Source organism: Fomitiporia mediterranea (genome assembly GCF_000271605.1).
Source record: "Fomitiporia mediterranea MF3/22 unplaced genomic scaffold FOMMEscaffold_1, whole genome shotgun sequence".
NCBI lineage: Eukaryota > Fungi > Basidiomycota > Agaricomycetes > Hymenochaetales > Hymenochaetaceae > Fomitiporia > Fomitiporia mediterranea.
In genome coordinates, this window is record NW_006760386.1 from 203,239 (window position 1) to 215,039 (window position 11,801).

At 47.6% G+C, this 11,801-nt stretch overlaps 2 protein-coding genes across 2 annotated transcripts; one reads left to right on the top strand and one right to left on the bottom strand.

The window, feature by feature from the left end:
• Nucleotides 1-2,499: 2,499 nt before the first annotated feature.
• On the top strand, nucleotides 2,500-3,702 carry FOMMEDRAFT_149699 (uncharacterized protein; the record flags this gene model as incomplete). Its single annotated transcript, XM_007261086.1, has 4 exons — nucleotides 2,500-2,705; nucleotides 2,796-2,957; nucleotides 3,331-3,442; nucleotides 3,493-3,702. The coding sequence occupies 4 exons, from the start codon at nucleotides 2,500-2,502 to the stop codon at nucleotides 3,700-3,702; spliced, it is 690 nt and encodes a 229-aa protein (XP_007261148.1).
• A 5,960-nt stretch (nucleotides 3,703-9,662) lies between these two features.
• Nucleotides 9,663-10,318, bottom strand: FOMMEDRAFT_115330 (uncharacterized protein; the record flags this gene model as incomplete). Its single annotated transcript, XM_007261087.1, has 2 exons — nucleotides 9,879-10,318; nucleotides 9,663-9,743 (listed from the first exon to the last, which is right to left on the bottom strand). Coding segments are annotated over exons 1-2 (297 nt in total), but the record flags the coding sequence as incomplete, so codon positions are not given.
• Nucleotides 10,319-11,801: the final 1,483 nt, after the last annotated feature.

The window sequence follows — 11,801 nt, forward strand, 5'->3', positions numbered from 1 at the left end:
TTACTAGAGAGAACAGAAGCGACGACATAGCGTTGGGGGTAGAGGGTTGGGGAGATGGTGAAGGTAGGAGTAAAGGAGTGACAAAGAGAAATGCGTCATTATATGCTCTCGATCTTCAGCAGTTGATTACATAAGCAACTATAATATGAGTCGTCAACTGATAGAACATTTCAATTATTGTATTTAGGTATAAAATAAATAATTGATCTACTTTGTAATATAGTAAAAAGTAATATGGCAAGTATATAGCTTTCTAAACACACTTATGTAATTATTACAAGTAGATGAAATAACTTTTACAAATATTGTAAACTATTTGTATAGATAGTCTAAGTATAATATACATATTATATACTTATAGTATACTTTTATTAAGATAATAATAATATAACAAGTGCTCTTACACTATTATATATATTAATATACCTTTTACATAAATTATAAGGCAACAATAGTTATTGTTACATTATTCTATTATAAATATAATTCTTTCTTTGAAATTATAATAAAAATGTAATGCAAGCATAATACTTAGTACTATTATACAAAGTTAGTATAATACTTGTAATAGATTGTATTCATTCATAACACTTACTTAGCCTTTATATACATTAACATGTCTTATACAAACTTTACAATTGATTTGCAAGTCTTGTAATTACTTTACAATATACATACAATACTTATGTTACTTTACAAAGTCTAAAATATATTATAAGAAATGTGACTTTTTCCTGATGATCAATTAGAATAGGAGTGTTCCTCTAAATCGAACGTGGAAACCTACCCTAGATCTAACACTGTAAATTTCTATGCTTGAACAACAAAGAAATATTGAATTAGAGGATAGAATATCAAATATTCATTGTGCAAGCGCCATTCCTAGGCTACTTTGTGTGGAGATCGCTGCTTGTCCCATCCCAAAAGTATGCAAGTCCGTCATATAAAACTAGTACTCATGGAAAACTAGTCTCAGTCCATAAATTCATTAATTTGACTCCCCAACTTCACTTGCCTCAACCAACATCTCGGTGTTCATTGTCCGTACACCTCATTTCGGTTTCTATGAAATTTGCAAGGAAGTATAAGATGGCGTTCTCGAGTTGGAAGTATGTGAATCGTAGAAATGTCAATATGCCGGACTAATCCACCCGCCTTCTGTATTGATATATGCCGATAATCGGCAATTGCGCTCGTGAAATCTTCTCCTGGCAGGTAATAGTATCAAGAAGCCAGTTTAATTGCGCACAATAGAAGTGTCTGCCGTGTACGTTAGCTGCAAACTTATCTGTGAATTTGAAATGCTTGAATACTAACTTAAGAAAAAGGGAACGATATTGCTCCAGCCTCTTCTCTTGTAACTCGTTTGCTCGTGATTCAGCTTGACGAGCAAGCTTCCTATCAATTCTGTTATCCCGATCAGATGATCATAAAGGCCCGTGGAGCAGTGTTGCTTCTCCCGTGCAAGAACGCATCAGTATTACCGGCGAGAATCAAGTTGACAGGACTTCTATTCGCCTTGTACAAGGTTGAGCAAGCTATACTGATTCTATCTTCTTGAGAGTACACATTGTCGAGGCCGGCATATTGATGCCCTACCTATGTGCAATTTCGTACAGATCCGAGCGAATCCATCAGAGTACGTTTCATTATTTCTCACTCAGTCCGGAATCCTGTGCAAACTATTGTTTCGAATAAAATGAAGTTCTTGTAGACTCACACCATCCGAGTTTTTTCCAGTGCGTATTGATCTAGGGTCCAGAGGCTTAAACTTTCCTTTCTTTACCAATCTTCTCTTCTAATGCATTAGATTGAGGCGTCAATATTGCAAATTCATGGAGCATGCTTTCTTCCGTTACATGCTGTGTGCTGAGCTATTTCTACGGCATTTTAATTCAATACCTCATCGACATAATAGCGCTCTTACATGAGTCCTATAAGGAGAAAAGGACACTTTTGGAAGTTATTTATTTTTTAATATTGCCGAACAAAATAACAGTTGCATAAAAGACAAGTTACTGGGATTGTAACGATATAAAAAGGATAGAAATATAGCTTAGATACAGCTCCTCAAATATCGGGCGCATCAAAGGCTGTAAACAGTGAATCGCGAAGTGAGAATCTCTTAAATAGTAATTAGCAACTACCTAGCATGGCGAATCACTGCATCAAAAGATCAAATAAAACCCTTGATAGAGACCGTCGAGGCTCATGATCTACAAATCCTAAACTTTCTTATTTTATTGAACCAGTCGTTAAGCAAGCAGATACTTCTCTCCTGGAAATTCGAAAGAACAAAAGTGTTATTTTTAGATCAGAGTACAAATTACCTCCTGTCCCTAACGCGTTACCGACTCGTGTCCAGAAGACAATTTGTGACTGGATCTATACCCACACACAGCGCTTAACAAAGGCGTTCCTTAAAAGTCAAATAGCACTCGCTAATTTCCGAAACAGTCAAATGCGCTTCATATGTCTCAGTAAAAAGGTGTAACATATATGAGCAGCAGCTACGAGGTCTGTGGCAAGACCTCGTGTGTATGGGCTCAGCAGCATGCTAACGGCAACAGAGATCACCCGCACATTCCAGTATGTACCTTTCGGCCAGCATTATCAAGACTGCAAGTTAGCCATAATTTTCCGGTCGATGTCATTTGCGACGAGGTGCAGACCTTCTATTGGGGTCTGAACGGTTCGACATTAGGGTGGGAAAGGAGCCTAGAGCACTTCGCGCCACTCCGGATAGCGACTCGGCGTGACTGACTTGAAAAAACCTTGCATACTGGAATGGCCAGTCACGCTCATCCCCCTGGGCCCCACGGACCTGAAACACTAAACCCGGAAAACCCAGAAAGGGCAGGAACGCCTCCGTTTTTGAGCAATACTGAGGTCTTATTACGTTGCGACTGTGCCTCCAACAAGCCGGGTATATGGTGCAGCCTCCTAGCTGGCATACAGTAAGCACGAAAGTCCGAGGTGGACAACATGTTTGAAAGTCGCAAGATGAAAACAGTACAAACAAATTCCACTGTTGAATGTGTATTTATTATTTTTCTGATGCGAAGAAATGGAGGACATTGTCTCGGCCAGCCCGGAGTGTCTAATCCAAGGGATCAGGGGATCTCTGACGACGGTCACGGAAGTAGGAACTTCCCTGCGTCACAAAACTCCTGAGATGAAAAGAAAGAAAGTTCCGCGCCGCATCCAGCATTATTTCCGTCTTCTCTCTACATGGTCTTGTCCCCCGGACATCCTACATCTGTACATTCGTGCTACCAAGCATGTGAAATGTTGAAGATGGCATTCGATTTATTTCCGACGCTGCCCCAGACATCAGAGCCGAGGCTCTGTGCCAATGTTGTACGCACGAACACAATACCGTAGTGCCGCTGATCTAGGACTCGAAGCCCGCTTCCTCTTGCCCGTCGATGAACTAGCGCCTGTGCATGTGGTCCAGAACTCTACTCCCTACTCTTCCAACTTTTCTTCAAGTCGCGCACCCGGCAGACCGATCTGGCGACATTGCACTACCGTGGGCTCCTGGCACGAGCAAGCTCAACTTGGACAGGACTTCGTGACTACAACAGTAAGGCACGTTGGTGTTCCGCGGATGTACAAGACTTTAGTTTGGCGAGTATGTACGATAATGAACCCTTGAAGCTTGATAAGGGTGATCATCGGACGATGCAGATGGCCTGGTAGCATTGCTGGTCCGTTTGAGGATAGTAGGAGAAGCTGCATCCAAGTTTTGCTCAATCATCCCTGATGGAACTCATACGAGAAGATGTCAGAGACGGCATCGACTCACATCAAATCAGCATGAGTCGATGGGGGGCAAGGGGTCGGGTCGAGTTGCCGCGATGGAGGCAAACTCTGCAAAGGTGATTCCTGGCAACATGCTCCACTTGTGGTAAATCAAACCAGTGGACAATGATGCGATCCCAAAAGCATTCTGACGCTACAGTCGAGTTGTCCCGCCACTGATTGACTGTATCGAGAGCATAACAGCAAGAACAGATGAGTTTAACCTCAAGGAGTCTGACGGAAATTGGCGCACCAATAGAACACGCAGGGACGCGTCCCAGAGGTGATGTGTTGGGTAGCCGGAAGACCCCGCGTTGTACGAGGAAAGCTAATACTCAACCATTCAGGTTTATGAGTTCATTTGCGCCAGTATCGAGTACCTGCTCTTGCCATAGGCCGCATAGGGAAGGAAGTACTAGAACATCGGCCATCGGGAGAGCAGATGGATGGCCGCGTTCAACGATATCAAAAAGACGCCTGGAACGTAGGATGTGTATAGACTGCTTTCTTTGACACGATGCTGGCGAGCTTTCATCCTTTGATCCTCTAGACATAATATACTGGATAACTGGATAAGTGGGCAAGTAACACGCCATTGCCAATCTCCTCATTCTGCAGGGACGCGAAGTTTGATAGCTTCGTGAAATGGTAAATCATGAGCGAAAAAAATCGCCCTACTTCTATCATTATCTCTATTTCAATATATTGAGCGGTAGACGTGCTTCTCCTTCGAGGGATTAATGAACTTCAGCAAGTTATCTGTCCCCAGCGTGTCTCACATTTGATTTACGTTCGCTGAAGAGCGTTCAAGGCGCCTTTCCAATAAAGCAGCAGGTGGTTCTTGCCAGCACGGGTACGATAAGGAAACGACTGGAAATTTGAAGTCAGCGGATCGGAGAACGATCGGAGTTCCACGACGAAATCGACGCGCATGTACTAGTGCCACAGACTGAGAGTGCCCCATAAGGGTTTAACATTCACCATGCCGTGTGACGCGCCATGCCCTATACGTAGCCGCTAGGCACCAGTGCGGAGAAGTGGAAGGGAAGCGACGTGTTGTATGCATTGTATACAAGCTTTCGGCGGACTAGTGAAGGTGCGCGCGTTGCATATTGAATGCCGATGGTGTCCGAACCCGCGATGATGGCTGTTCATGAGCGCGATTCAGAATTTCCTCAATCGAGAACACAATGAGCCCATACAGTCTCGGCAAAGGACGGCACCGTCATAGATAAATAAGATTGCGGGACTTGTCCTTTGTCAAGGTAGTCAGAAGTGCTAGTAGAACGCGCAGTATCCACGCGTGAGAGAAAACGACAAGAACGGATAAGTATGTTCTTTGCTATCAATCCAGCAGGAAGTCAGGGCGAGAAAGCGGTGCCCGAGGACGGTCCTTTTTTTTTTGCTTCCGCGCCGCCCCTAATCGAGCTGGATCAGGACCTGCGGGGAGAAGACAATCGTGGAACAGTGCACCGCCTCCACACAATAAGCGAGATCCGTCGCTGTTGAGCGCGGCAAAATTTAGCAGAAAAGAGAAAGACGAGATCTGATTATGCACGGATATGGGTACGGATAGATGTGAGCGGCCATCGAACAAAGTGCAGAAGCCTATGGACGAGGTTTGATTACCGGTGGGAGAGAAGTGACTCAAGTGAGCGCACGTTGGGCGAGCTTCTTGCGTAAATGCAAAGATTAAGTGGCTATTCAAAGACGGGGTTCCGTTGTCTGGAGCTGATAGGCATCAGATGAGGACAGTGCTACGAACAGTGAAGTTGATCCCCTGAGCTTGTCAGCGAATTGAATGCACAAAGGTCGCCGCTTGCATGTGGTGCGAGGAAGAAGAAGAGGGTGGGATGACTTGAACGCGTCGACGTGTCGCGTGAATCCGCGGAGTTTGAACTGCCAATCAAATACCCGCCGCGTAATCCCGTGTCTACACTGCGTCCATTTTCATTCCTCTACCTCTACACCCTTCACTTCACGCAAAGCTCCATGGAAAAGCAAATTATCTGTGTCGTAATCTCGCACGAAACGTATCGGTTCGTTATTCATGCCTATGAATAATCCCCGGATCATTATTCTTGATCTCGATTTTCAGACATAGTCTTAATTAGACTCGACTTGGCACAACTATCACAGCGTCTGTTTCTCATATGCACATATCAGAAATGACGTTGGCACATTCCACGCTATGTACGGGAGCAATCTGACAGCTCCTCCGTTATGAAAAGGAAGTCAGGTGTACCAGGTGCAAAAATGTATACACAATCTTACCCAACGGTACCGTTGTAATCGGACACACTATTCCTTACTCTTATCGATTTGAGTATGCCGAGTTCTCCTTTCAATTCATCTATATTTACTGATCTCGAATGCATTGGATTGTACCCCACAATTCCACGAACCTTTGCCAGACCTGAATTTATTGCTATCCTCCCTTTCTCAGCGCTATTCTTCTTCCCCGGTTGAAGAAGTGAAATAGAATTTCAATTCACTCAATTTAGACTACTTGACCGCATCAGTTAAAATGATGATGGCTGGCGCATCGATGCGATTATTCGCACCTGGGAAAAACGCGGCGGGAACTCATCACTTTCATCACTTCCTCGAACCAAAAGCAGTAGTGACACTGAGCTCGGTCAACAGAATCATATCAACTATCATCTCCATCGACCCTACTTAGACCAGCGGCATGGCGCGAGGCGTTGCCATCTTCCATCTGATGCTATGCAGCCTAACTCGGGATCGACATATTTAATATACTCTAGGAAGGTGCGGCTGAACGGGCAGGGGTGGGGAATCAGCGGACCGAGAGCGTCCCTTCCAAACCCTCGTCTTCCTTGCGCCGGAGAAAAGAGCACTGAACTCTCGGTGACGTCTCACTGCCTGCATAAGTAGAGGGAGCGCCCATCGACCGGAACGCATGTACAAAGTGGACAGCGCGCATATACATGCGCAGTCGCAACGAGCAGACTGAACTGATTTAGGGAAGGAAGAGAACCACACAGGTCGATAAGTGCGGGATGTTGTCATAATCATAAACAGCACGCAGGGTTGCTGTTAAAAGTTTTCTCTTCCTTTTTCCTGTTTCTCCTGCTCCTGCTAAGAGAAGGCGCTTCTTGTGATTGGGACGGCTGATACGTGACGTGCGAGATCAAAATTCATCGCCACTGGCCTGCATCCTCGCGACCCTGCATGCGGAACTGACGTGGATCTACCATCGTCAGCACAAGTCAACTGCTCCCGTCCCTTCAGCTCCTCGCAGCGCATACAAGCTACTCGCTATCAATTTTTCGTCAATGTAGGTTTTACGGAATGCCTTGGATAAATATACATGCGTCTCGAGAGACGCTGCAGGGGCCAGAACCCAGATCGGAGGATTCTATGCTTCAGATTGTATCGCCTCCCGGGCTCTCGTTTGAAAATCGGGCTGCACGGAAGGCATGCGGCTTTCCCCTTCCCTCCTTTACGCTCTTCCCCATTACCATACTGTAAGTTTGTCGCTTGTCACGGGTTTTGCAAGACCCCTTCAAGTTATGGTGTCCAAGTTCGATATTCTTGCGGCGCCGATCGCAGTCCCCCTCACGAACAATCGTATTCCGATTCGTATCAGGGTCATTTTCTTGTCAAACTCTATTCCGCTCGGGAATTACTAAGTTTGTTTCGCACACTCACACGGCCCCTTTAGCTTCAGTATCACCAGAAATTTCCACAGCTCTGGTGCATCTTAACAGAGCAAGTATGCAAACAAGAAAATTTGTGATTCCCTTCCATTACAAAGATTCAGGTCGTTATGCCATCCTCTCGACATCCGCGCCGCCCATCAAGAATTATGCGTACTTCGCGGGAGCCACCTCCTGACTGTACCTGTCTTCCGAGGAACTCAAAAAGAAAGCGCTTGCAATTCTAACAACAAACTAGTTAAAACAAACCGAATCCCCCGTCCTTCCATGCCAAGGCACGCACGCCACGAAGTCACAAAGTCAAACAGTAGCAAGTCAAACAAGCCTTCTTGCCATCGAACATTTTCGACACATCACAACATCTCAATTAGAAAAATCAAAACCATCAAACATCGAACATCGAACGCCACAAATTGAAAGAGCCACAACTCCAGATCTAATGATGTCCAGCCCTCCCGCGAATTGAGATCGCATGGCACTGGCAGCATCATTTATTCTAGTTTGTCGTCCGTCCCTCTGTCCCTTTGTCTCTCTGTTCGCGGGAAGCGAGAGAGCCACTACTAGTACAGCAGAAATCTTTCCGGCATTTTTAAGAACTCAAAAAAACTTGAAATACTCGGACGCGAGCGAGAGGATGAGTCATTCCCGACTGATGGTATCAACGGAAGAGATTAGAACGAAAGAACGCCATTTCTTTTTCCTTTCTTTCCGTGACAAGTGGGAGTGAGAGCACTTTATTTTATTTCTCTACTTGACAAGGCAAGAAACACAGAAGCAGAAACAATATATACCAGACAGGCCAAATCAAAATATCAAGTCAGCCAGCCTGAAGTAGAGAGAACAGCAAGCGAAAAACGCAAACGATATAGCAATACAAGACAGGTGACGGCAGGATCAACGTAAGCAAAGAAAAAAAGTTAGGGCTAAAGCACGAATCGGATAAACACAATTTTAGAGCCACAAGTTTAAGAACCATTCATGAGAGTCAGGAGGAGTCGGATAAGTAAGAAGAATCATCTGTGGAGCCAATGGCACAAGGGCAGGCACCGTAACGACGAACGAGACAGTCGTAAACCGGAAGAACTACAAAGATTCAAGGAGTCATCCATCCATCGAGCGGGATGATCAAACACACAGAAAGAAGAAAGGAAGCAAAAAGAATATACACAGAAAGAAAATAATTAGCTATCTTTACTTAGCTAAGTATATATCCGCTTCAGGATTAAAAAGAAAGCACATGATCCCGAATTTAGCCAAGGGTAAAAAAGGGTGAAGAACACAGATACTGTGACAGTGTGCGGGAAGCCATGTGTTCGGGTGAGGCGAGGCGAGAAATCAGAAGTGAGTTGCCGCGGGAGGGGTCAAGGCGACTGCCGACACAAATATGCGATGGGGTTCGTACATTATTACAAGTCGTCTTCATTGGATTGGTTGCATGAGGGGTTTTCGATTCACTGCATTGAAGAAGGACCACAAAGATTAGATGGAAGAGTGGCCTGCTATGGCGCCAGAGCCCTCAGCGCAGTTTCCTCATCTAAACAACAGAGAACTTTAAGCCTTGCCCATCTCAGCCCCGGAGCTGACGGCATGCGGGAGCGCACGCGGGCTAGACTCATCCGCAGTGGAAGCCGTTCCACCCGTAATTGGTGCTGCCGCCTCAGCAGGAGGGGGCGAGGGTGAAGGCGTGAGATTCTGCGTACTGCGACGCTGTGGAGGGGTCGTGTTATCGACCAAGTCCGAGTTGACCGAGTCAGAGCGTTTCACAAGGCGCGCGGGAAGTGCTTGAGGTGAGCGGGTTTCTCCCGCGCCTCCTGAACCAGACGCTGGCACAGAAGATGCAGCATACGTTTGGTGCCTGTTATCTGCCGCGGAAGACGCGGAGTGGGCTCTGCTGCTTGGACCCGCGGACGCGCTGGACGAGGCAGACGACGAGCCTGTGCCTGCGTGGTTAGCGGCTCCTGCTGACGCAGAGCCCGAATTTGGGCGCAGCCATTCCTGAATCTGTGGCAGTGCTGAGTGGTTGTATCCTGTACCAAGTGAAGGGTGACCCGTTGTGGGAGGCAGGCTGTGCGGCGCAGCGTTGGAGCCATGCTCCGATTGCGCATGCGACTGCGTGCTGCTTATCGACTGCGCGGCACTGACGCTATTGTGCGCTACGCTTTGAGGAGGCATTTGCAGAGGGGCGCGCTTATGCGGGAATTGATCCGGCCTTGGTCGGGAGTGGGTCCGTTCGAAGAGACCGCATTTATTGCAGAGCTAGATATCAACGCGGTTAGTCAGGTTTCATGCCATGATATGCGGAAGCAAATTAATGAAGGCGGAAAATAGTCCCGTATATGCATTCTGGCTCAAAGCAGGGAAAATATCAAATAAGGAAATTTTAATACTGACCACTTTGCCCGGGTTGAGGCTTGATCGACGCCACGTCGAAGTGTCTGTAGTACAGCAGTTGAAACAGCGGCGTCTGACACGGTCGCTCAATTTTGTCGAAGCATCGTCCGTATAGATTGGTGTGTAACCACCGGAGCCTCCACCGCCGTGGCCACCATGACCGTAAAGGGAACCAGTAGTTGCATATGGGTTGACTGAGTACTGTTGAGTAGACATATCAGTGGCGTGGTGGAAGGGGGGCGGAGGCGGTGCGTATCCGCCACTATATGCGTGGGCGTAGGACTGAGCAGGCGTAGTGAACACCTCGGGAGGGGAGACGGTGTTGGGGTAGTAGTGAGAGTGGTGGTAGGTACCCGGTTGTGCAGACGATGGGTATCTATGCGCACTGCTAGCTATGTATGGTTGGTGTTGGAACTGACCGGGGTGGGCCGCGAGTGGCGGAAGGATGGTGGGAGCAGGAGAGTTGACGGAGGAGCGGTCGGACGAGAGGGAGGGAGAGTGCGTTAAGGTGGTGATAGGCGGGGGAGAGGGATGTGCCGAGTAATAGTGGCTTTCGTGGAAGTGCTGGTCTTGGAAGTGACTGGAAGAAGTGGGAAGAAAGGGGAGGGAGGGGGTAGAGAAGAGCGAGGACGGAAGGAAACGCGGTGCGTAAAAAGGGAGTATAAAAATAAAGAAAGGCGGAGATCAGCTGGGGACGTCAGCGCGTCAAGAAGAGAGATCATACTGACCGAGGACGAATTGATTGGTTCTCGAGACGGTGGGACATTGTGCGCACGACGGGAGCGGGGGACGGAGCTGATGGCTGGGCAGCAGAGCCGTTCGCGTGTGAGTGGGATGAGTGTGCAGATATCCTTAGAGAGGAATGTGGTACTGATGGATTGTTGGTGCGGATGACGGGGACGTCAGGGGGAGGGGGGCGTGCTGAGGGATTGGTGATAGGATGTTGCTCGCTCATTTTATCTTCGGCGGGTTGGAAGCCCACAGGTTGCAACTGGACATATGCAGAAAGGGAAATGTGAGTATTCTTGATAATTTTAAATAGGGTTTGGGGAGCAGACGTGGTGTGGTGTTGATCATCAGGATCTGGTGTGTGTGTCATGGCTGTGTCGCCCACACGGGAATTCTGTTGGGCTCCTGTCTCCGAGACGAGGTAGGGTTCGGTGTGAGTCGACTCACCTCAGATGCACCGGTCTTCTGGCTGTCTTTGGCCTTGTTGTCGGCTGATCCTGCCGCCAGCGATCCCATCGTCCGGTCACCTTCTCCCGCTGCAGATGTCGGAGTCAGTGGGAATGTGACCGTTGATGCACTAGATCCAGTCGTTGTGGTCGTTGTGGTCGTCGACGGAGTTCGTCCCTTTGCACCAATGGGACGTACCTGGGAGCTTTGTTGGTCGAGAGCAAAGCCAGATGGGTGATACCTTTTGTTCGTCGCAGTCAAAGCAGAACCCGCAGCAAGAGAAGCAAGATGTGCCTGCGCATCAACGAGTCTGCGCGGTGCCGGAGTTGGGTCGATGTACGCGTCTAAATTGTCATCTGCGTCGAGCTCGTCGGCCGAGTCAGCTGCTCTGGATGGCAAGGGAGGCTCGCTGTGGTGCCGTAGTTTCCTGCATATATTTTAGTTTATAAGCCAAAAATAATATAAAATTATAATCGAGTAAAAAAAAGAGGAGTGGGGGTGGGGGTAATCGAGAGAATGGAGCGATCAGGAAAATAAAAAAGTCAGCGGCTTCGGAGCAGAAAAATAGTGATCGCGTAGACACGGGGGACGTGACAGCACCGCGCGACGCGTCCTACAGTTGCAAACACGGGCATCGGACGACACGGAGGACAAGGCTGCTCACCGTCTGACAGTGCGCACAGGCATGCTTGGGCAGTTCGAGGGGGCAGCTGGGCGGCAAAAGGACAGGGAGGGCGTGGCGGACGA